The sequence below is a fragment of the Epinephelus lanceolatus genome, chromosome 17 (assembly GCF_041903045.1).
Source record: "Epinephelus lanceolatus isolate andai-2023 chromosome 17, ASM4190304v1, whole genome shotgun sequence".
In the NCBI taxonomy this organism is placed as follows: domain Eukaryota; kingdom Metazoa; phylum Chordata; class Actinopteri; order Perciformes; family Serranidae; genus Epinephelus; species Epinephelus lanceolatus.
Genome location: NC_135750.1, coordinates 16,173,412 through 16,199,201, shown reverse-complemented (window position 1 = coordinate 16,199,201; position 25,790 = coordinate 16,173,412). Strand labels below are relative to the sequence as shown.

General features: G+C 41.4%; 2 protein-coding genes across 3 annotated transcripts in view; one reads left to right on the top strand and one right to left on the bottom strand.

Moving 5' to 3' along the window:
- The first annotated feature begins 1,303 nt into the window (after positions 1 to 1,303).
- LOC117248281 (protein FAM13B-like) lies at positions 1,304 to 24,881 on the top strand. 2 transcript variants are annotated; one of them, XM_033613216.2, is made up of 21 exons: positions 1,304 to 1,550; positions 2,067 to 2,268; positions 2,371 to 2,592; positions 3,589 to 3,769; positions 5,597 to 5,771; positions 6,927 to 7,039; positions 12,219 to 12,443; positions 12,644 to 12,758; positions 13,110 to 13,207; positions 14,037 to 14,088; positions 15,047 to 15,136; positions 16,543 to 16,735; positions 17,671 to 17,893; positions 18,064 to 18,196; positions 18,669 to 18,750; positions 19,571 to 19,806; positions 19,961 to 20,044; positions 20,197 to 20,301; positions 20,879 to 21,093; positions 21,893 to 21,994; positions 22,442 to 24,881. In XM_033613216.2, exons 1-21 carry the CDS (start codon positions 1,521 to 1,523, stop codon positions 22,563 to 22,565), a joined length of 3,000 nt encoding a protein of 999 aa, XP_033469107.2. In that variant the 5' UTR covers positions 1,304 to 1,520; the 3' UTR covers positions 22,566 to 24,881. The 2 variants fall into 2 exon arrangements, with proteins under 2 accessions (XP_033469107.2, XP_033469106.2); XM_033613215.2 differs by having other exon boundaries at positions 14,034 to 14,088.
- The window catches only part of phyhiplb (phytanoyl-CoA 2-hydroxylase interacting protein-like b), a 30,416-nt gene continuing 26,662 nt past the window's right edge, over positions 22,037 to 25,790 (bottom strand). The window contains exon 5 of the mRNA XM_033613217.2: positions 22,037 to 24,880. Coding sequence (XP_033469108.2) covers positions 24,337 to 24,880 — 544 coding nt within the window. The 3' untranslated portion in view covers positions 22,037 to 24,336. The remainder of the gene's footprint in view (positions 24,881 to 25,790) is intronic.

Here is a 25,790-nt window from a genome sequence, read left to right as displayed (position 1 = left end):
GCAGAGCAACAGAGTGAATATTTTACTCTACATATAGTACATATAGGTTTTTACTGAAAACAAAAATGAATGTAACCCCTTTGTAATCAAACATATTTTGTTTAGTGACTGTAATTCAATTATATATGTTTTCTCAGTTACTGTAACTGATTATGATTACATTTATTTTTTAATTTGATTATGTAACTCTATTACGAGGCCAGCCATTAGGAAATATGGGCAAGAGGACAACTTTTTCCAAGGTGGGCCCCACTTTCACACTCAATTATAACTGCTTCCTGCAATTATAATCCAGTTGCTCATATTTCCACATGCACTTTTTTCCTCCGAAAATATGCCCTCCAAGGAATGATTGGAGAAAAGTAAAATCAAACACTGACTAAAGTAATTACTGCAAGAAAATCAAATCATGATCTGACCCCTCTGTCAGATGGATCACGCCATTTCACAATACCTGTGGAGGGTGGAAGCATTACACAGCATGCTGAAATGTGTTTAAATGATAAAAAATACATTTGTTTATCATGTAAATACATTTAAATTGTACTGTCAGTGAAATAGGTCAGTAAATAAATTGTTTGTGATCGAATTTAAAGGTCAACCATAGACCTTTTTATGCCCCCCCTCTTGGCCCTTGGGTCATCTGTACCCGTTTTTTTAAATTTAATTTAATTTAATTTATTTTTATTTATTATTTATTTATTTTATTGGATCTAGTTGCAAGGTTTTTTTTTTTTGCTGAAATTTTAAAATTGCCATATGTTACTCTGGAGAATGATAGTGTGTTGTTGAGTGTCATTGCCATGTCATCAAATTCAGACACTTTTGGTTGTTTAAGCTTCTATATTTTTCTGTTTTAATATTTTTTGGCTATGATAAACAGTGTAATTCCTTTAAATAGCTATGCCTTTCAAACCTGCCTGAGGCTTTGGGGTTTAGAGGGTATTTAAAATAAATACATTAACGTTGTATGTCCCTCCCTCAGTGCTTAAAAAAATATTTGATCTGCCTCCCTTGTTTTGAACCTCCCCCTCCCCTCTCATAAAGAACAGTCCCTAAACAGGCACACTGAGCTCCCATTACAACATGAAAACATCTCGACCTCACCCTGTTGTTTCCCAATTAAGCCTCTAATAGGAAAATCATCAAAGTGCTCTCTGGAGGAATCAATTTTCATACTACACAAATCAGTCAACTTACGCTTTGCATCCCGAGCCAGCCTGCCTCCCCTGGCAACCCTATCATTGGTCACCATGGTTACTAGTGTGTCACGTGACTAGCAACATAAACAGTTTTCGAGAGAGCTAACGGTTCGGTGGGGAGTAAGCTAGCTAACCCCATTTTAACAGTCTTTTTCACTCATTGTACGCCCTATGTTGAGATGTGACGACGATGTCGGTGATTATTCGTCGTGCGTCGGACTTTCCGAGAGTTTTTGAGAGTGGAGCATCATGTCGAGGAGGGAAAAATACGACTACAAGTGAGAAATGGAGAGTTGTCCCGGTCCGGTGAGCTGAAAAATGGGAGCAAGCGCTTCAGTGTCGCTCTGTGTAAGTTTAGCTACGGTTAGCAGTTAACGCTAACTGCTGTCTTATCAAAGTCTTCGGTGTTTTCGACTTTATTTCCCACTTTGTGTAGTGCATTTTGACCTGTTAATATTACGTTAGGTGTATCGGGCAGGACACCTCTTTCAAAGTTTTATTATCAATAAACTCCACAAAGACAGCTAGCAACTGTTTTTGTGACACGGAAAGATGCAGTATCATGTGGCTAATACGTTTGTCAACTTGTCTTGCTGCCTTTACTAGCTTGCTAAATGTAACATTAATCCCTGGACCGGCCATTGTGTCCTGAATGAGTGTAGGATTTTATTGATAATCAGCTAATACATCACAGCATGGATCAAGTTATGGAGTCTTTAAATGGAGGAGGGGTTCGAGATGACAGGCTGTTACTGCTTTTCTAAAACACCTGTGTTCATCCGGGAATGTGACCATAGTAGGTTAATGAAGGAAGCATTTGATTGCCACATTTGAATCAGCTGGTGCATGTCCTCTTCCATGCAGAGTGACCCCACGTCTGTGAGAATCCTGAGGCCCAGTGCTAAGGTCAGCCCAGAGCCCATTTCTCCCACCCTGGTTTCAGAGCTTGAACTGGCCGCCAGGCGTGTGTTTGGTGTCGCCCTTGATACACTGAGAGAGGATGGGCAAATGGTCTGTGGAGTGCCCCTTGTGCTAAGAAACATGGTGGAGTTCCTGGATAAGAATGGTAATCCCATCTCCCTGACTTCCCTCTATCTTTCTCTTGCCCAATCAATCCAAATTAACACCTGCATGTGTACTGACTAAAACGACTTGTTTCTTATCACAGGAATGCACCACAGAGGTCTGTTTCGACTGTGTGGGTCGGTAGCGAGGACCAGGCAGCTGAGGCAGCGGTGGGACAGTGGAGAGAGGGTGGACCTGGAGCAGGAGGGAGATGTCCCCACTGTGGCCTCACTCCTCAAACTCTTCCTTCGGGAGCTGCCCACCCCCGTAGTTCCCGAACCCCAGCGCAAACAGATGGTTCTGAGCATCACAAGTACTAGGAAAGGTACTGGAAATAATGGCATTGTTTTCATTCACTTCTTTAGAGTAGAAGTGAAGGCAAGATTGAATTAAAGCTGTTATTGATGTTCTTTAGACTCACTGTACCTCTGGACACCCCAGAGCTACAGAACAAGCATTAAACTACTGAGACAGCAGAGTGGCAAAGCAGGGAAACCGTCAGTAAAGGCCTGTTGTTGGCAAGTGTCTACCTGACTGAAGTTTTTCCTTAGCAAGAAGCTGAATCCCTCAAAGATTCAGTATCGATATTCTGTAGCCAATCTTGCTTTCCAGCCTGTGTGAGGTGAAAGGCAAGGGAAATGATCGCGTTCTAGAGAATAGTGGTGTTGAAGATAATTGCTCTTCGGTTATTTAAATAAATCAATTATAACGGAGGAGCACACACTTAAAGAAAAGAGCAACACCTAATTTTCTGGGGACAGATGTGTTTTATTGTATGGACACTTCTGCTTCTACAATAAGGAGCAAATCTTTGCGCAGATGTAGAAGTCTAAACCAACAAATTTAAGAAGTCTCCAGTGTCTAGAACATTTTTGATTTTAAATTAATCTCCATCACCTTCTGTGCCCAATGTCTTCTCCTCTAAGTACAGTAACAATAGACACAGCAAGGGCTTCAACTATTAATGTAATGATTATGCTTTGAGTAAATAATTCATTATTCACTCAGTAAAAGGCAACACCTGTTGACAGTTGCCCATCTTAGATTACTAAACCTTAAAGGGATGTGTTTAAATGAATGAATGAATTTATTTTATGTGTATATGATAGCTGCTTATACTTGGGTGGTTTGTTGCTCTTGTTTTTGGCTGCTTCTATTCTTAATTTTTATGCTGTGTTTAAGGCTGAAAAGTACTGTGCCCGACATATCATCTAAAATTAATCTGAGGCCAGTTATCCACTGTATATTCATAGATACCAAACAGTAATGATTGAAGTGCATTTTAATGAATGCTGTTTCTGTGTTTTTACATATTTTTCAGGATGTGCTGATGAGGCAGAGATGAACGAGTCTCTGAGAGAAAATCTTTGCCACGTGCCTGATGACAACCTCATTATTTTGTCTTACCTCATCCACTTCCTGTCCAGAGTGGCCGCTAACAACCAATCAAATCAAATGCCTGTGGAAAATCTGGCAACCATCTTTGGGCCTTGTATATTTCAGTAAGTTGCTGCCACATTCAAATCCTCTCCAGACCTGTACTGGGACACAAGGTTCCTCCAATCACACCAGTACAGACTGGGTACACTCTGACATTAACCTTGAGCAGTCTGGTTTGTGTTGTGAAACTTTAAGAGGGACTGATCTCCTGTATGTACATTTTTAAATGTTGGTTTTCACACTTTAAAGAGCTATACAATTGGAGAGATTTCTCTGATCAAGAACTAGAGTTCAACAATTTAGAGCAAAAATGTTCCCTTCGCAATTACTGGAAGTACATATTTGTGGTCTTTCTTCAAAAAATGCATTGTTTGTCATGAGACCAACCTACTAAGTTTTTGGTTCAATTTACCAGCTTCAGTGGTTATTTTTAAAGCTACGTTTTTCCACAGCTGCGCCACTATGTTGGGGTGGAGTCTGGTTCGTCTCTTCAAGGAAATGGGTGTGGATTGTGGTTGATAACGCAGAGCATGGCACACAAAAAGACACGCTGATACGACAGAGGTCAGCAGGATTTTGCCGGTTGCTTCTCCCCTCCTGTTTACAGAACGCAGCCATCACTGTAAACAAACACAGTCCTGAGGGAGACACTTTTACAATTAACCTTGTGTTGTGTCAGTTTTTACCACAGTGGAAAAGACACTATTCAGTCACCACCCCTTTAATTGTCCCTCCCGTCCCTTGATCTTCCAGTCTCATCTATACCAGCCCTCTCTTCTCCGAAAGTTAATGGCATGCCAGTGGAATGTGGCGTTAGTCACGCTGTGAGGTTCTCTATATGAGTGGAAAATGTCACATGATTACCGCTAAAGGAAGAAGAGTCAGTTAGGGAGTGTGCAGTTGGCAGCAGAGGCTTGGAAAAAGTTGGGGGTGGGTTTGGGTTGCGGTAGCTGCAGAGAGTTGGAGAATGTCCTATGCATTTTTTTCTGGGTTTACAGGCATAGAACAACAACAGAGGAAGACAGGAATAGTATGATGGTTTGAATGAAATAGATTAGAGAATGAATGAAAGATAGATGCTGCAAGTTGGTCTCATTTTAATACATTGTTGTTGTATTTTTTGCTTGTTTCAAAAACCTAATAATATTGCTCTCAGCGTAATACTGAATTACTTGTTATGACAGACATCGTAGCACATGTTCTTGCCATGCAGCATGTGTGACAGCCTCTTTGGCAGCACGCCCTCCCGCCCAATAACTCATGCATATTTGTCACCCAAGCCTCTTAACAGCTTGTTGCCCTCGTATGTGTCTGTTGTGTAATCCATGTGTCAGGCTTCTCCTGTCCTGTCATTTCAATTGACCTGCCTGTCATGTAAACACACGTCTGTTAATACTCAAAGTTTTCACATTCTCTTCCCTGGGTGTATGCTGTGTAAAGCCTTTCGTACCATGTAAACATCATGTACATCCTAAAAAAGCACAGAATGCATGACATCAACAACAGCGTGGTGTATTGAAGACAAATAGTTGTTTCCAGGTAAACGTGATGACTATTTTGAGGTGGTGCTTACCTCCACATGGTGAATGTTTTGACCAGAGGCTGCAGATGTCTCTGAAATGTAGACGTTGCCAATGTCAAAATGAAGCTTCGCAAGCTTTCACCCCCCCTAGCTGTTTATTTTGGTCAGTGTGACATTTATTTTCCTGAGTGCAAGACTTTGATTTACCTTATGCAGTCTCAGCGGTTCATCTCGGTTCACAGATGTGTGTGCCGCCTTCCACTAGATGGAACCCTCTTCCATTGTGTCTATCACAACACTTCACAGAGGGCCATTTTGAATACACACCACATAGTATATGTGATATTGTTATCTCTTCTTTATACAGTGTTCCTGCAGGACCCAGGATGCTGGAGGAGCAGAGTGTGTCTAATGCCCTTTTGCTCCATCTTTTGAGGCATCAGGAGGTTCTCTTTCCAATCCCAGCCGAGGATACAGTGTCCTCCTCGATTGCCTCCTCCTCACCTCCTCCTCCTACTCTCTCTGCTCTTTCACACTTTGAGGTAAACCATGTTTTTTGTTCTTCCCTTTGACAGAAACTGCTACAGCAGTGATTGTCATGGTCTGTCTTTTTACACCTCTTTATTTTGCCAGTATCACAGTAAATCATGTAATCACAACACTTCCAAACAAACAATGCCCGTCTTTGAACTCATGTACTATGTACAGGGTATCAACAAGTTGTATTGTATCTGTACTGAATTTCATCTGTAAAGGTCTTGAATGTTTTTTATTGCCTTTCGTAACAGTAACATTAAAGAGATACTTTGATATGCTGATGCTGGCTGTCTGGAGACTAGAGATGTTTGACAATAAACCTTGTAAAATTCTTGACAGTTATTACCTTTACAAATTTGAATTATCTCTAAAACCATGTTTGATTACCGCGCTTTGAATAACTCCTAGTAAATACTGCTCAGCATCAGCCAAAGTTAGCAACAGTCTCTCAGACGCAGGTGCGTAGGCGCAGCATGCAACGTGGGTTTGTTTTGCGATTCCCTTGTTTACATAGTGGGCGTGCAGCATGCACAGACATTCGAGCAGGCACTTCAATTATGTGTTAATGTTAATGCACATTTGATATGGTTTTCACATGTTTGTATGTCGTGGTTTTCAGTGTAAAACTTGGTGAAAAGAGTTCAGTGTTTGCATCAGCACAGTTTAAAAATACTGTGATAATTGTGATTAGCAAATTTCAAACCTTTCTATCTCCTCACCTTTTAAAGTAGAAATGGGAGTATGTATTGTGCATGCAGGAGGATGTTTAATCCTTTTTTGTGGAGTTTGAGTCACGCCATCAGACCTTTAGCAAACACTATCTGCTTATCTCATTCCAGGTCGTGTTAAATAATTAATGAATGTACGTAGAATTATACAGCTGGGAGGGTCTGATGAAAATATGGTATGAAAGTCAATAAATTCCTACTTTTAGTAAGTGGCTTTTTGGCACTCTTTGACCGATATTACCGTAGAAACACTATTAAATTGCACTCTCTGGGGTATTATAAAGGTCTTAGTCTTGGAGGATAATGTGCAGACACATTGTTGATTGTAAATGCATATAGATAATGCAAAAATTATTTGTTTTGGTTAGTGTTTGTGTTATCTCTCTATAGTGGTGTGTGTTTGTCTGTATTCACTCGTGATGTTTTTCGTAGGTCCTATCTAGCAGCGGTCACTCAGAGCAGAATAGTGTGGAGACATTGGAGGGAGAGACCACTTCGACCAGTGCTGTAAACCAAACAATACAGATGCAATCTCAACTCAACAGGTACTGTCATCACCTTAGCATCAGTGACTTTGTAACTGCATTAGATAGATATATAAATACGTAGATATTATTTGTGTTCATGCAGCTGTGTTTTTCTGCTTGTACTACAGTTAAAGCATCAGGAAACATTCATGCGGTATGAATACACACGAGCCTTTCTTTATATATCTTGCCCTGGGGGGATAATTAGGACCTGACGTTTCCCCCTGACTCTGTGTTCAGCATCGTTTAGTCAGTTGTCAGGTTGATGGTTGTATCATTGGTAATAAGGCTAAGACGTCACACACAAGGAATTAAGGCCAACCCCTGGAGGCCTTTTGCACTCTGTTCATGGTCGTAAAAAACCAGCTGTGACGCCAACCTCTCTACAGAAACCATGACTCCCAGTGTCTGTCGCCAACATGAAAATGTGCTGTTGCTTGCACAGCTGACTTTTAGTCAATGCCAAGTAAAAAAATAGCATCACAGTTTAGCTGCTTGAAGGAGCAGAGAAGTGGAACAATGGCAAATTGGTCCCCCTGACAGAATCTCCATACTCGCTGCCATCTGCTTGCGGGGAACTTTTTCCCACTCAGAACTTGGAGGCTACTGTGCTATTTTCTATTTTTAAATTGTGAATGTGGGTTGCCACAAGGTTGCAGACATCCAAATACATTTATATATTTACTATTTTTGTCCGCCCCTAGTCAGCATGCGACATGGCATTCACATGCACTTGCTGATTAATTTTCTGGCTTTCATCCATGCATGTAAGCATGTGGTGTCTTAATTTGTGGAGTTCTGCTCATAGCTAACGGAGATAAAGACTCTTTTTTGTTGTTTTTTTTGTAAGCATCTGTGTGGTTCTGTTTACTTTGAGATGAAATAGATCTGCCCTCAGTAGGATTGAGTTTAATGGTATTATTTTAAAACAAGCACGAGGTGTTACTAATAAGATCCTTGTGAACTAATGGCAACATTTGATATGAAGGTCACAGAAATATTCAAAGGCAGCAGCACGACAGCCAGATGTCAGTCTGAGCCAGACTGTAATTTAACTTCTCACACATGTGAGTTAAAAGAGGAGTCATCAGTAGATGAAGATGTGCAGGTGGCATGACATGTGCAATGTGCGTGTTTGTGTCTCTCCCAGCGTACATGGGAAAGGGTTGGTGGCCGTCCAGGTCTTTGCATAGCAGTACATCAACAGACACAAGCCTCTGTTTATTTCCACAGCTCACACTGATGCACTTAATTCAGCTGCTCGCCAGCCAAATGGCTCTTTTAGTTTGTTCTCACCCTGTTTCATAAAACCAGACACTGAGGGATTATGTCTTTGCAGCCTAGAGCAAGAAAAGGTTCATCTTTAAGTGCATTATCTCAGGTCATTTCATACAAACATGCTGTCACACATGCTGAGTGCCAATCCTCAAGTAGAAGCTATACCAGTTTTATACCAGTGTTCTCACCACTTCCAAGTGTTTGTTTTTTAGCACTTGTGGGGCAAACAAATATCAATAATTGTTCATCTCACAGCTTCCCACTCTCATCTGTTAAGCAGGCATAAGATGCTGCATCATCCCAACTGTCTGTTTCTAGGTCTCATTTATTGTCTGAAATCCAAGGCACAGAGCTTGTCCTTCTTTCTTATTAGTGCAGGCGCTGTTTCCTCAACTGAGGACAAACAGATTGAAAAACTGCAGTAAATGCTGTGGTATTAAAATAATTTTTTTGCATTCATTTATTTATTACTTTCATGACAAGAGCAGCAACACAGCAACCAGATCAAGTAACCACATTTCTCATAGTTCCTTTGTGAAATTTGGCATAAACAAATAAGAAAGGTGCCTTTTTCCATTATTTTCCTCTGCAAATGTCAGACTGGGATTTGTCACCGGGATGTAGTTCTTTTCCCAAAAAAACCCGGCATTTGCATGCTGTTCTGTTTGGCTCTCTATGCTTCCCACTAACGTCACAGTCCATATTGACTCCAGTCTTATTATACCTACAGAGGGTTTGATTTCAAAACAAGTCTGTTTTCTGTCTCTTCCCCAGTTACTGCACACAAGATTTAATTCTAAGATAAAGGACAGGGGGTTTTCAGTAAGCTACGTATTTACTTCAGTAATATTTTACAATAAATGTCTCTTTCATGTAAGTAATTTCATTTATTCCTACAATGATCCATCTTCAGGTCAAGTCTGTTTATGTAGGTCAAGAAATATATGTCATACAAACACCATTATATGGTTGATATACATGAGTAATCGTCACCATGTTGTCATGATTTTGAAGATCTCAGTATTGAATTTCTCATCAGTTCTGATTGAGCGAATCAGTTGACGTATAAACTGGTGTATTTGAGTATGATTACATGAAGCTGTTCTCACCCTTGTCTTTATTTGTCAGTTAATGTGAGCTGTCTTATCTCAGCCTCTTTGGTCGACTTCCACTTATATTACAGTGCTGGAACTGTCATTGTTGATCCCAAATAGAAGTGCTGCTTTACGTGTCTTTGTGTGTGTGTGTGTGTGTGTGTGTGTGTGTGTGTAGCAGTAATTGAAGGGGTTGGGTGAGCTCTCTGCCTCCGGGTGTCACTTGTGCTGTTGACCATCGACGTCTGTGCTCTCTTTTCTTTATGTCTTTGGCTTTTTCCATCCCTCCAAAGCAGCGGGCTGTTCATTGTCACATGTAACTCTGTAAAGTAGACCGCTGTGAGTTTAGACGCTTTGGCAAAGGATGTTTTCTTGTCTCATCTGCTTCAGCATCAGTGACAACAACCATGGGTCTACAGTCCTCGCCAAGTGAGTGAGATAATGCATGGTGGTCTTCAGCACAGAAGAGAAATGTTGCTATCTACTGATAAGGAAATCTGTAGTTTGAGAGGCAGGTGCTGATGTGTGCAGCGTGAACAGTGATTATTGTTGTCTAGCTTTTTTGGAAAGCTTGGCTTATTTGTGCTCTGTCTGATTAAGCTCTGTTAACATGGAGATTGCCTGAGGAAAGGAAACTTGAAGTAGAAAATAATTCATGTTCATAATGCCGGCTGCTGTCCGCGTGTCTCATTCTTTGACAGCAGCCTAAGCAGCTAACATTAGTTCTTTGCCGCTTCTGCACTGACCCATCTGCTGTAGGTTACAGCTCTGGAGTCACACACCGCTTTAAGCAAGTACGTGACCAGTGGGCTGTTTTGGTTTGCGTCACAGCAAATCAGTTGTGTTTGTTTTTGCTGGGAGCAGCTCATTAGAGCTTCATGAGACGTGTCATAGTGTAGCCATAGATTAAGCACTGCTGATTCATGGCCAGCTGGATTCACTGATGTTAGCTTACATTAGCCTTGTGATTTAGAGATTGATACAATTAAAATCTGTTGTATTAGATTTTCCATGAATTGAATTCCTGCCAACTTAACATGGACCTATTGTATTTTTTATTTTTATTCATGCATATTGAAAATATTTGTTCAATATTCTACAGGTTTGGTTGGAATTTTTATTCTTTCTTTACTGTCTTCAATTCCATCTATCAGTCCAGTTTTTATCTCAACATTCCCCTTCTCCCCCCACTCTAACTCTTGTCCTTTTCATTGTCTTTCTCATCTCTGTCTTTCTTTTTTTCCGTTTTTAACTTTTCTGTACCACTATCTCATGAGGAACCCTTTTACGTATAAAGGACGTATACATTGTATTGTGTGTTATTGTAAATTGAATTAATAGTTAATAAATTTTTCACTAATGCCTTATAGATCAGAAATAAACCATTTAAAAAAATAATAATAATAATTTCAGGTTGCCAGGTTATTAGTTTGAGAAAGGTATTCACACATCCAGCTGTCAGACAATCCTGCACACTGCTCTTGCTCAGCGTCACAATTTAATAGTAACACTAATGTTTTTGGTCCTCCTGGACCTTTAAGAGTGTGAACACTCTTGATGAAGGTCCAGGAGGACCAAAAACATTAGTGTTACTAATAAACTGTGAAGCTGAGCAAGAGCAGTGTGCAGGATTGTCTGTTCAGAGACTCAAGTTGCCAGGTTATGAAAACTCTCTTTGCCTGGTTTGCCTTTTGTTCTTTCTGGAAGACTTCTAAGGGCTACTGAGCATCTGGGACAAAATCCATTTATTACAAATTTATCAACATCAATCTTTTATGACAATATAATGAATTATTGTTAAAAAAAACCCTAAAGGACTTACAAAGGGGAAAAAAACATTAACTTAAATGTATGAGCTTTAGTGTTGTTTGCAGAGGTCCAATGGTATGGAATCAGATTGAAAACACAAAAATTGAGTCTTAAAAAAACAAACAGAAAAAAAAAACCCTCCTATGTCCTCAGCCAATACAATAATGTCTTCCGGCCATTCAGTCGTCAGGGTTAGGATAGTTTAGCTCTAAGGGTCTTTGGTCAATCACAGATGTTTTGTAGGTTGTAAATGTTTAATCTCCTGAGACCCAAACTTTTTTCGGTATGCATTTCTCCTAGCTATTTGGGATCAGTAGGACCCGATAAGTATAAAAAACGAAGCATTGTCAACGATTAAGTTGGTCAAATTTGTTGCCATATGGAAGTACTGACATTATTAATCATAAATAAACATGTTTCAACCATACAACGTGATCAGGTTTTGGACCTTGTCCACTTTTGTGTCGGGATTGGCTGCAGACTGACTTGGTAGAGATGGCTGCCATCTTGTTTTTACATGGATTAGTGTATTGTGCTCTCACTACCACTACATGGCACAAAAAGTATCCACAAATGAGGACAACAGGTCTGAGTTAAGTAGAATAAAGTATAAGGTCAATTAAACTCAAATTGTGATGTCCCCATATGAGGACACGGGGTCTCAGGAGGATAATACATGTATTTGTTTTTTTAATCTAGACAATGTGTTAGGAAACAGATATTGTAGATAGTATCTGCTCAGTGTCTTGGCCCCTATTCTCAAGCTTTAGATAGCTTATCATGATGTCCCATTTCACGTACCTCCATTATGTCTCATGAGCTATACTTGTATTTTCACTGTTTTGTAGAGAACTGATCTGTAAATCATCAAGTGATAAATCTACTATTAATACCGCCATTAGTTACAATACAAAAACATACTTTGCCGTATTAGTAAGTGGTATTTCCTTTTCTCCTCACCTCCTGTGTGTGCACACCTTCTGTCCATCTCACTCTGTCTTTGTGTCTCTCCACAGCCCTGACACACCGGCGCAGGGTTGTGAAACCAGCTCTGACGTCAGCGCTGACATTCAGAATCTGATTCCAGACCAGGAGGCTCAGGAGGAGAGCAGTGGTAGTGCAGATTTAGGATGTGTCCTCTCTTGCCCCACTGACCTGGGGCCAGAGCAACAACCGCATCACAGCAGACCAGCTCATCGCCTCCGGGGAGAGCCACCAGAGGTGGAGCGTACCACGCAAGGGTGAGTGCTACTTCTGTTTGTGTTTCACCTGAAATGATTTGACAAGGTGACAGCAGTGTCACACCTGTTCAAGCAATTTTGAGAAGATAAACATTTTGCCCTTTACTACCTGTTCAAAACTCAAACGTACAATCAGTTTTAATACTACAACAGATAGGAATAATTTCTCTCCAGTGTAACGAGTGTTTCCTCATCAACAGGGCCTTTTCACAGCACAAGGTGCCACCACTCACCTCAGTATCAAAGGAGAAAGAAGTAGAAGAGGTAGAGAATAGAAGGACACCTTCCTCACCCATCAAAGACGACTGCTCAGCGGTATGCATTGTTGATTTTCTCTTATTTTGTTTTAGTCCTCATAGTCTTTCTTTTGTTACATTTCTCTTTCTCTCTCTTTCTCAAGCCCATTAATCTGTCTCCAGCTGTCAGCACTCAACATCTCTAGCTGATTCAGTGACAACTGTTTCTATGATCTTTCAAATTTCTTTCTACATCTATGAAAATGTGGCAAATTTAAAAAAAAAAAAAAAAGTAAAGTCATGTGCTGCAAAATACACTCTGTGGAGTGTAACAAAATACAATTATGCTTTGAATGTTTAAAGTGTCAAATCTTTGAGCTCAGTGTTGGAGCAGAAGGTTATGTATATCATGGACTGAATTGTTTTTCAGGCTTCCACAGATGCGCGGCAGAAATCAGCTATTTCAGACTGCTGCAGAGTGAATGAATCACACAGCATCACCCAAACACAGACTGAGCTCACAGAAAGGTGAGAGGAACACTTTTGCTCGAAGACTACACAGGATGGCATTTTGTTGCAGTTATATTTTCATCTGTCGTTTCCACTTTGTACAGGTTTTATAGCACAGACCATTCGTTCATTGGTCGTGACAGATAGCATCCAAGCAGAATAAAAAAGTGCCATTTCACATTTTCTGAAATCAGCTATTTGACATTTAAATGAGATTCAAACACAATCTCAAGTCAGTGAGAAGAGCCATTAAATAAGGGGCTTTGTTAGTAATTCTGGGGCAGTTAAAATGCATCAGAATAATTTAATCTGATTTCTTTGGCTACTCCCTGGTTCATCTCAGTTCGGCTCATCTCTCAGCCCCGCAGTCAAATGGAGAAGTAGGTTATCGGAGCAGTGTGCTGCTCACAGTCATGGTTTTGATATGATTCTAGTCCAAATAACACTGCCTTGCCACAGGGGTTCACGTGGAGCCGACCAGCTAGCTAGATTAGGTCAACCCTAGCGTGGTGGCATGCAGACTTTTTGTCTGCGCTGCCTCTTCTGAGCTACAGTACAGGTCTCCTAAAATATGCCTCATTAGTGTCAGACATGAATAAACCATAACCTTAATGGCCGTGCCAGATGACCGTCTGGCCTCTAAGCTACAGAATGTGCTGGGCAGTCCAGCCTGTGAGCAGATCTGATACACTATTGATTATGAATACAGACAGAGCTCAATGTTTATTTAAGTCACATGGATTGTAAATACAGTGGGAAAATCAGTGTTGAAGGTTGTTTTTTTATTAATACTTAATGCAGTTTTATTGTATTTGCCTGTTGTTGACAGAATTTTGTTTTTCAGCAGGCTGTGCTGCGTAGAGAACAAGACAGAAGACATAACTACAGTGTCTGACAAGGTAAACAGGCCTTTGTGAAGTGTATGACTGCCATCTCAAAATTATTCCCACAGGCTTCCATTTAAATTCATTCATTCTGTGATGCCCAGGTCTGAGTTTGTAGCCTCTGGCAGGCTAGCAAATTGTACTAACGCATATAAAAACCACTACTGAGAGAGCCTTAAAGTCGAGTCAGTTCACCTAGGATAGTAGATAAAAAAACGAAGTTTAAAAATAAAATGGTTGTATTACCAGGACAGACAGGGTAAAAGGGGAGGATTTTAAACTGTTGTGTTGCTAGTCTTTTGTTTGTGTTAGTCTTTTTTATCCTTCATTCAACCAGAAAGGTCCCGTAAGATACAGTGTCTCTTTTCAAGGAGTCCAGGTCAAGATGAGCAGCACAATTAAAAAGTCTGAATGTAAGTGCAAACAGACACATAAAACAATCACAAAAAAACACATCAGACTCAACTCAACTCACAAACACAAAACATACAGGAATCGGGCTAAAAAGAATCATGGCAAATAAATAACTAATTTTAAAGTACTTTTAAAGATTTTAAGAGATGGTAAAGTGTTCAAGTTTAGCGTGCTGTGCATCTTTATTAACCAGGACTCTTATACAACACCAGAATAACCCAAAATAATACCAGAACAAAATACATCCAACTTTGTAATGTTAAGGGTCACACAGCAGGATGATGATTACAGTGAGGGTAGTCGCTATCCAACTTGGAGTTATTTCCAAAATGTGTCAAACTTAAAAATGATTGGTCCGCCTCAGCTATTGTTAAAGGAACTCCGCAGATAGAAAAAATAACTGGATCAGTTGAAAAAGTCAGTAAAAGGAAAGAAATTCATTATCTCTCTTTATGTGTCAGTGTAACCTACATTTTTGTGTGTACGAGTGGGTGTGTGTGCCCACACTGGTGTGTGTCACGAAGTGGGCTTCAGGAATAAGACTTGTCTGTTCCTTCAGGGGAGAAGTGGAGGAAGAGGAGGAGGAGGAGGATGTAGTGGTTCTCCTGACAGACACAATGATTGCAGAGGCGGGACCAGCAGCCATGACGTAAGTTCTCCTTCCCCTCAGTCTTTTTAGATACACAAATTAACACTTTTTTTCAGGACAAGGGTATCTATGACAACAGGACCCCCGGTGCCTCTGGCGATTGTGTGTATTTGTGCGTGCGCGTGTTTATGTGCGCACCTGTGTGTGTGTATATTCGAGGTGCGAGCTTGCATGCCTGTGGGTGTTTTGCTTCAGTAACAGCCTCACTCCTTCCCCTCCCTTCCATCCTTCCACCTCCTCTGTGTGACGCACAAGGCAGTGGGGTTTTTTTTTTTTTTATGAATGAAAGCCGAGGAGGGTGAGAAATCAGAAGGCGAGCCCTTTTCTGCTGCTAGTGTTGCTGTTGTTCATGATGATGCTGAGGATGATGTCAGAACAGCTAAATGAAGAAAAAAAAGGACCCAAATAAATCTGCGTCTTTATTTTGATCACTCTGCGTAGCACCATCAGAATTCACTGCATACACACACACACACACACACACTCATACAGAGGCAACCAGTTACGTGACTCCCTGCAGGTCCATCAAATAGACTCCTTAGCTTGGTCTGACAACGTTACCGTGGAAACGCCTCGTCACATACAGTACCGCTCTCCTCTCGAGCACGCACACCCACACCACACGCACAGAGATGAGCGGTATTCCCGCCACCCCCCTTCTTCCGTGCATGATGAATAATCCATGTGGAGGCAGTTCAGCAGCAGAAGTGCCGGGAATGCCGGTTTGAAGGGAGACCATGTGGATGTAGAGATTCTCTTTGGGAGCGAGCTATACTCTCACACACTTACACACCCACAAACGCAAAGCAGCTGATCTCGAAGTCACAGCGATACCGTTAATGGAATAACGACGTGTGGCTCATCAGGGATCCCACGTTGTGTGCTGATGCACAATAGGAATCTCACTCACTCACTGACAGAACTCAGTGGGATTCTTGTCTAGCTGGTTGAACGCCTGGCTGGTGAGCTGCAGCAGAGGAAAGTCTGTTTACTGAACATACGCATCAACTCGTACTGCTCGTAGTGACCGTTTCTATGTTTTCCCTTGCGGACTGGGAGCCTTGGACGATCAAAGATTTGTTTTTTTTATTTTGATTTTGTTTGTCGCACTTCAGCCGCCCGTGAAAGCAGCCTGCTCATAGAGCTATATTCACTCTGTTCTGACTCATTCCTTTCTTAAGAGGACAATCACTCATCTCACCTCATCCTTCAACTCTCTGCCCAACCACGCTTCAGTGCTAGGATATTTATTTTCATGGGAGAAAGTAAAATGGTTTTACAGGACTTCTCTAGATTCCTGAGCAGCTCGTGAACCACTGAGGACTCTCGCCACGCAAACATCTTCCTGACTTCTCCCATCGCTGCCCATCTGCATCCCTGAGGACATGTTCTGCTTCTGTTTCCAGAGCCCCTCCCTCAAGCTACAAGCCCTGGAGGCTGACATGGGACCCCTGCCTGCACCGACAGACCCCCAAGCTCTCGATAACCTACCTGCCCAGCAACAGCCTCTTTGTACTGAAGAGCAGAGCCCGTGTTTGACCCACAAGCTGCTTCTCCACTCGCCATCGTCACCACCAGCTCAGGACTCATCACAGTCTGGTAAGACAAAGGCAATGAAGTGCTGATAGAATGATTTCTGAACATCCACTGTTAACTATGTCACCTATGTTTGGTTGTAAAATCCCATTGCCTTTTACTGAATTTATCTACGTTTAATTTATTATCAACATATAATGACGTCCAAAGCACCTCACAGTACAGTATGTTCAGCTTGGAGGGTCTCATTAGGAGTCAAACCAGTGCAAGAGCCACACTTCATATACACTGTGTTACTGCCATTATTTATAGAACCTAATTCATCAACTGTTCTCAGTCAGAGCATCTTTCCTGCTGCTGTTATTCCTTTGCTGCACATTAAATAATTGACAGTAAAGCTTGACAGCGAGTTATATGAGCTTCATCATTTCTCAGAGCTGGGTGGGTCTTTTCTTGATTAGTTGAGTTACGGTGCACCAAGGTACGATGCTGTTACTGTTGCATCACTGCATAGGTGCTCTTTACACCATGAATAGGTACATATATTCAATAATATGAAATGTACTTCTCTTGCTGTTCTTTATTTCCATGTCTTGAATTTTAAGAACCAGTGTTTTAACCGTAGACAGCTAAAAACGAAAACTGTAACTGCACTGTATTTCTCACAGATAGACCAAATTACATTTATGCCAAGAAAGATATTAATATTAGTAGCTTGAATAGGAAATTGCGATTTGTCTTTGTCATTCTCCTTCTTTTTGTCTCTATCTCTTTCTCTCCCTCCCATCTTTACTCCTTGTTTTCATGCTACCTCCTCCTCTCCACCTCTTTCTCTCTTTTTTCATCTCATTATATCCATTTGTCCTCCTTAATTAAGTTTAAAAAATGACATTTTAATCCAACCAAATTCAATGAAAAAAGTCAAAATTATGAGTGATTTAAGTTGATATTTTCTCCTTCCTCTCTTACTTTAAACACTCCGTCCTCTCATTCATCAGACTCCAGTCCTGTCCTCTCAACCGCCAATCTTTCTGAGGGGATTTCAGGAAAAGACACCCTGTCGAGCCCACCGGGCCCCAACACCAGCCCACTCCTCTCTCGTTTTACGACCAGCGACTGCCCCGTTCCCTCACCGCGCTGTCCCAACCTCAGTCACAGCCTGCGCTACAACCTGGACCCTGACGCAGCCCCTTCTCCACCGTGCTCACAGCACATACGCATGTAAGAAAACTGCTTCCTCACTAACTTTATTCAGGAATAGTGACTCACAGATGGCATGGTGTAAAAGTGGTTTAAAAATATCACAGTGCAAATGCCAGCCAACCGATAGTGGACACTTGCAGGTTACCAGTGTTTACATCACGGAACCATATGTGCTTCTCTGTGCCCAGGACTCGCAGCAGTGTCCATGCAGAGGCAGACGAGGGCTCTGTGTCTATCTCAGTGCTCAGCCGACACATTCACACCCTGAGGAAGAGGATCAGGCGTTTTGAGGAGCGTTTTGAACAGGAGAAGCACTACAAGGTGAGGGGAGAAATCGGAGCTGCTTGGTCGGCTGGATCCTCCAAAGCCATGATTGGATTGGAGGTTATTGCTTCAGAGTGTGAAACTCAGTGTTGCATTTTTTCAGAGCCAATAACTGTCTCTCCCAGAGCCATGGATTGATGTGTGTGTGTGTGTGTGTGTGTGTGTGTGTGTGTGTGTGCACCTGTCTGGCTGAGTGTGAATTAGTGATACTCAAGTTCTTAAATGATGCTGTGGTTGTTACAGTAAACATCACATTAAAGTAAATCACTCCCTCTGCTGGTGCATTGGAAAATTACATTTTGTTAAATAATGAGTACTTGGTCAACTGGTTGACAGGGCGGCTAAAGAACAAAATATAAAAATTAGAACTCACCTAGATCTGGAACAGGGGACAAGGTAGAAAAAAAATATCAAGTTCTTAATGCAAGAGACAGACAGTGATGTAAGTTGTTGCTTTTTCTTTTTTTAGCCGGCCCACAACGACAAGACGGCACATCCAGAGGTGGCCAGACTGATGAAGGAGCTAATCAGGAGTCGCAAGCAGCTTAAAGGTCAGTTTCATTACCATAAACACACTTTCGAACACACAAAGTAATGATTGCAGTGGTGGAGGACATATTCAGATCTTTGCTTGAGTATAAGTACAAATGCAACAATGTAAAAATGCTCCATTACAAGTTTAAGACTTGCATTTCAAATCCTACTAAATGTACTCAAAGCATTAAAAGTAAATGCACTCATTCTGCAGGAAATGGCCCCAGTGACTGATAATAAATGACATGATTTGATTGTTAATGATGCATTAATGAATAAGTGCCTTTTCTCTGTTGAAGCTGGTCACGTTAGAGCTAGTTTTAACTCCTGTATATACAGCTAATTAATTTGAGTGGCTCTCAGCCTAGGAGTCTAGTCCAGGGGTCACAAGGCTCACAAGATAAGTCTGAGGGGTTGTAAAATAATTAATGGGGTAGAAAAGAAGAAATAATAAAGTTATGTGCTACGAAACATGTTTTTATCTCTTTAACAGTTATTTTACTGTAAACATCACTCTTTGGTGGAACTACTGACAACTTAGATGTCTGAAATGTGACACTTCTCTTTTTGTAAGGGGTCACAAGCCAAAAATGTTGGGCACCACTGGTTTAAGATTTGACAATGCTTTGTATTTTGTAAGATTATCATTTGGTTTTAATGTAAAATGTTATTCTGAAAACTACCTCCAGCTGTCAAATAAATGTAGCTGAGTATAAATTAGCATAAACATACCTGAAACTGCACTTAATTGTAGCACTTGAATGAATTTATTTAATTACTTTCCACCACTGTATTATTGCAACCATACCATTTGTCTGAACTGCTGTCCTCCGTTAGAGCTGAAGCTGAGACAATCAGAAGACGGGGGTCTGAGAGGGCAGAGAGACTTCCACCAGTCACCTGAAACATGCAGGACCAACACAGACCACAGGGAGGCAGCACCAACAGGGACTGAGCTACAGACGCTCAACAACAACAGCAACACCAAGCCCAATGTGGAGGAAACTGTCAACACTATCACCAACAGACTGAAGGAGAAACGACGAGAGCTGGACCTGCCCGACAGCGTTAAGGTTGTTACCGCTGAACTGCTTTCGCTAAATATATTAACATAGGTTTGGTGGTCGGATTCCCAGGGCTGCCAGGGACAATCTGTGTGTTGATCCATGAAATATGTCGACCAAACTGAACAGCTGCTAACAGGCTTCACTGTGCCTGTTTGTGCAGGAGATGTCCCATTTCCAGATGACTGTGGAGAAGACCAACCTGCAGAAGTGTTTGCTCTACTTTGAGAGTCTGCACGGTCGACCGGTAAGATCAGCTTAGATGACTCACCTATATGTTTATGTCCTATTTCTTTACTTGACAGCTCCACCTCTCCTTCTCCTTCCATCAGTGCTTACCCTCTATTTCCATTTGTGTATTACCACCAATGACAATGTGTTTTCTGTTTGTGTCTTCAGAGCACCAGGCAGGAGCGCACTCTGATGAAACCTTTCTACGATCGGTACCGTCTTGTAAAGCAGCTGCTGCTTTCTTCTGCTGCTGCAACAGTCATCACCACCATTGTGAGTAAACATCTAATACTAAATTCAAAATAATAAAAATAAAACAAGGTTTTAAAAAACGACACACCCGCTATATTTAACTTATGTGTGACTAAAACTGACCCTGGCATACAGAAGAGCGTCACTCTGCTGCCCTCTAGTGGTAAAATATGAGTGCTACACCAAACTATTGTGAGACCTCTCAGTTCATTCAGCAAAATACAGAATGGCAAGCGAATAAATTTAGAAACAATAACCACACTATTGTGTGGTTCTGTTCGAAATCACATACTAACATACTGCCTACTACATCCTCAGTCAGTATGTACTGTATACTGCCAACTGATAATTAAGTGTGCCATTACCACCAGACTAAGTATCAAGTAATAGTAATATAATATGTTTCCTTTGCATCACATGACTATATCAAATTATTTTTAATGTCATACTTGATATGAATAGTGTGTGATTTCAAACAGATCATATGACTAGCTAGTAAAACAATTTTTCAGCTTTTCTACCTTCTGTTTCTTTTCCTTTTTTTCTCAAATGTTTACTATGACGGATTAATGATCCCTGTGTGTGTTTGTCTACATAGGAGGAAGAGGAGGGCTCGGATGAAGAGCGTCCCAAACAGCGAAGCCCCAGGCTGCAGCCGCTGCGTCTGAAATCTCCCAGGTGTGTGTCCTCAGATGAGTCGCTGCGTCTGCCTTCTTTAGAAATGTCTGAAACACCACTGGTGTCCCCGCTGGAGGAGGTGAAGTGCTTCCAGCCACAGATCATCACCATGGCAACACTGCATGAGGCTTCCAGGTACAGTGTGTGTGTGTGTGTGTGTGTGTGTGTGTGTGTGTGTGTGTGTAACATCAACAGCTCTATGGTGTGATTTTTTTTTTTTATTTTACCATGCAGAATTAGCTGTTGAAGTTTTTCATATAATAGCTTTCTTTTGCTTTAAAGCCGTGCTTCACTGCTTTATATCAGTTAGCCACGTCGCGCTGCCTCAAATAAACTTTGTTTTTCTTGCCTGCCTCCACGGAAAATGGCGAACATATTGATTGATAGGGGACCAAGTTTAACAACAGCAAAATTATATTAAAATGTGTTTATGCTGCAGCATAATCTAAGTGTCATTAATGCAGTTGATGCTCAGTGCTTCCCAAACACATGCATTTTCACTAAAACATTACTATAAAAAACTAAACCGCAAGCAAAACTGATATGCTCTCTTCAAAGGCAGCCTCCATTACCAAGGGGTTTTTGTTTTGTTTTTTGTTTTCGTGTGTTTGGGAAGTACCGAGCAAACAACTGGATAAATAACACTGGGATTATACTGCATTATTTGTGTGAGAATTTGTAAACAGATGTTTTGATGTAGTTTTGCTGTTGTTAAACACAGTCCCCAATCAATAAATCAATGTTTTCCGCAGAGGCATAAAAGATTAGTTTTCTACACGAATTCAAAGTAACACAGCATGTATCACTGATACACAAATGGTCATTTAGTGCGTAAAGTACTCCTTTAAACTATTGTCATAGTTTTGTTTCCGTTAATTTAAGTGCACACATTTCAGAGACAGTTTAACAACTCTAAGAAATTCTTTCTTGACAGACCAGAGTTACTGGATCACCTCAGGACTGCACGATTAGAGAAGCGGAGGCTGCACCATGCGCTCCGAGAGTTCGAGGACCATTTCTACATGCAGACTGGCAGGTAAAGATCACACACACACACACACACAGTCCAAACTACTTGGCTTTTTGAATTTTATTTAGTCTTTTAATAAACTTGGAACGTTTGGTTTTCAACAATGCCTTGTGAAAAACAAAGAAAAAACATCCACAAAAGAAATTCCATCATAATGGTACGACAGTGTAATGCACACTCACTTAACGTTAATACAGCACAGAGAGCTCAGGAAAGAGACGAAGAGATAGACGTTTCCTCTGAACTGTACACATCCTTCCTACTGTACATGTTAGTCCTCCAAAGTAAATACAGTAAGTTTTTGATTACAATACACACTGTACAAAGCTATCTGAGTAAGGCAACATAGGGACTATCAACCAGTTATGGAAGCTGCTGCAGGTTGTTTGAAACTACTGAAGTTTTGCCTTTTGTTTGCATCTTTTTTTTTTTCCCTCCATGTCACGTTAACAGGGCTTGTCAGAAGGAGGACCGTGGACCGATGGCAGAGGAGTACTGCCAGTATAAGAACCTCAAAGCAAAGCTCCGTCTACTGGAGGCCCTGCTCAGTAAACAGGACTCAACCAAGACCAGTTGAGTGAACTCACAGTGGGACTTTCATCTAACCTAACAGGACTCGATCATTTCTGAAAAATCAGGTTGTGAAGCCGGTTGGTCTGGTCTTGATTCATGCCATGCTCATTATGTTGATGCACTTTACATGAAGAAATCTGATGGACATTGTTGACAGTCTGAATGAAATGCTGCACGACTGCAGTTTTTTTAGTCCCCAAAACACATCCTGTGTCATTTACGACGCATCTTATCACAAACCTGATGTAGCAAGTGTATCTATGTAGCACTAATTTATGTCAAGGACGATGAGCTCTAACCTGATGTTAGTTACATATTAGTCATTTTAAGATTACTGTACTATTATGGCACTTTGTTACTCGCTTTTTTCTTCGCCAAAATACTATTTTTTGACAGCTTTGTCCATAGTTAATGTGGAAACTGCATTATTTTTTAAAAAAGTGCTATCTTGGCAAAAGGTGGTGTCAGCTTAAATGCGATCAATGAGACAATCCTGTCGTGTTTGTGCATGTCAGTTTTTTAGTTGTACATTGTGCTATGATATGCATTAAGAATTTCAAATTGTGACCATCGGATTTACGTGTTCACCTTGGAAAATAGCGTGTGAACGTTGGCATTGTAGTGCAAGTTCTATCTGCTGTCAAATTTGTGTTTATCCCCCATTTTGCCTGTATGAAGATAATTCCCCCTAAATGCTGTTGTTGACAATGATCCAACTTGTGACATTGTGCACTTCTGGTTTATATAATTTTCTATATATAGATAATATATATATGAATGTATCGATAAAAATAAATATTTTTTCACATTTATTCTGCTAAACACAGTTGATGGTTCTACTTTCTTTCTTTCCACAGACTACAATAAAATAAGAGCGACTGTTGCAGAAAAGGTTGCTATGGTAGAGGTACTGACAGCTTTCATACTCATGCTGCACAGAGCTGCATCATGCTTTTTTTTTTTTTTTTTTAAAAGGTTAACAAGGAGTTCACACTTGGTCGCTGAAGACTTAGTGAATACACATTTTAGAGGCTGTTGCATTTGTAGTGTTTAGACTCCACAGCGGTTTCACGTCTTGTTTTTAACACCTTTGGTATAAAGAAAGATGACTATCGATGCTGCAGCCCTCGAAAGTTTTAGTACCAGTCTGTGCCACTAGTAGGAGGTACAAAAACAAGTCTGAATTCATCTACTGTGGAATGACAAGAAAACATTTCTAAAACGACGGTCAAAGTAATTGGAAACAACAAAATGCATGTCCACCCAGACAGTGGACACTCGGTCATCAGCATATCAATAATAACAAGGCAAAGGTCATTAACAAAATATGGGGCAAGTGTTTAAAGTAACAGGAAATTGAAGAGAAGCAGCCCATGTTAGTACAGTTAAAGGGTTTAGTCAGCCTGTGTTGACTTGCAGGACGGATGTGTGTTGTTGGTGTCCCAGGTTTACTTGGTGGTCCCTTACGTGGGAAATCTTTAGGTATGTTTGATGCATGTTTTCGACATTTAGGGTAACCCTTTTCAGATGAGGAGACAGCGGTGCAGAGTGTGTACCTTCCTCTTTTTTTCCCTCCACTCTTCTTTGGGAATGATGGTCTCGTCAGAGTACAGAGCGGTGTCAGAGATATGTCGGTGTGCATGTCTGGGAGCCTACTAAATCTGCTGCTTCATGCATGTGTTGGTCTGCTTCATCAGTACTTATGAACTTCCTGTGTGTGTTTAGAGGTCAGTCACCTCTAGTCCTTCCCTCCCTCTCCTACATTCAGCCTTCTCTTAGCGTCCCACACTGATGTTGCAGGTCTTGCAGCTGGGGTCCTTCTTGGCGTTTACTGTGGACATGCTCATCAGCTGGTGCCCGCTGATCTCAGCCACCGTGCCTAACGCCAGGTCTACGGGCTCAGTGTAGATCACCTCCAGGATGACGTCCTGGGCGTGGTGAAACACCAGACTGCCGTCGCCGTCTTCATCCTGCTTGCACGTGAGGAAGCGGTTGTTGGTGATGTCTAGCGCAGGAAGCCTCTGCTTACAGAACTCATCTCCTGTAGAGCCCTTTGGCGCCAGGACCAGAATGACGTAATGGTAGGCTGTGTACATGCAGTAGAAGTCTCCAAAATACAGGTTGGTGTCAGGGTTGAAGAGTACCTCAGCCCGGACCTCGAAGCGGTGGCGGCCGTAAGGGGAGTCCTGCGGAGGCTTGCCTGTGTTGAACTCTGTGTTGCAGCTGAAGAAAATGCCCTCCAGCTTGCCGCTGATGGGCGAGCCGTGGCTGCCACTGTTGTCTTTCACTGACAGAAGCATCCGGTTGTTCTGCGCCTCCCTGGAGTTTGGAAAAAAAGAGAATGAAATTGGCTGTGAGCAAACAGTAACAAATCTGCAAACTTTTTATATCCCCCCGCCCCAGTCAAAGTCATTTTGAAAATGCCAGAAAGCAGCATCAGTGTTTTAGACTGTGGCACAGAGGGGCGAAAAGCTGATTAAATGCGTGAGATGCAGCCAGAGTCTCATAACACAATAAACAGGGTGAACTCTCAGAATGGAATATATCTAGTTTCACTATTTCTAGAGCTGTAATGACATTAGCCCAGTCCAGTCTGTCTCACAAACCCCAGCAAGAGAAGATTGCTCCACTGAAAAACTAAATATTTCTTTATCGTTTCGACAAACTGCTGGTAAACCAAAGCAGCTTTCAGAAAACAAATTAACGGATGAACATTCAAGGCGATGAATGCCTCTGTGGCAGCTGCATATCTTCCCCACAGAGTAAATCTGAGCTCCGAAGCTCCAATTATGAATTGTAATTACATTGCTATCACTGCAGAGGTTGTCATTATATCCATAATTGATGCTTTGTTGGGCATTATGGAATTAGTCAGCTCCCACCCCAGGTCAGTGGAGCAGAGGCCTCATCAAGTGGTAATGTCAGTACTGTTACTCCCCACATGATGGTGCAGTGTAACAGAAGCACTGTAGCAAATGCAACTCAGTAAAAGGGAGATGTCTATCCAGATGATGTCATGCTGTAGAGTGCTCACAAGCTGTGGCTTTAGTACAGAAACTATGCGCCTTTTCAGGTGGAGAGTATGGAGGGAGATATCAGAAGACAACACCATTACAGGAGTAGGACTTGACAGGAAGATGGGGGGGGGGGGCAAGACAAAATCCAGTATGTACAGTACAATGCTTAAATACAGAAAAACATGCTGGTACAAAGATATTCCTTGTCTTGC

Bases quoted from the DNA above. Each gene is read 5' to 3' on its own strand.
- LOC117248281 (XM_033613215.2), top strand. From the start codon at position 1,521: ATGGGAGCAAGCGCTTCAGTGTCGCTCTGT. The intron at 15,137-16,542 runs GTAAGTTCTCCT...TTCTGTTTCCAG, and splicing joins GCGGGACCAGCAGCCATGAC to AGCCCCTCCCTCAAGCTACA. The intron at 21,094-21,892 runs GTACAGTGTGTG...CTTTCTTGACAG, and splicing joins ACACTGCATGAGGCTTCCAG to ACCAGAGTTACTGGATCACC.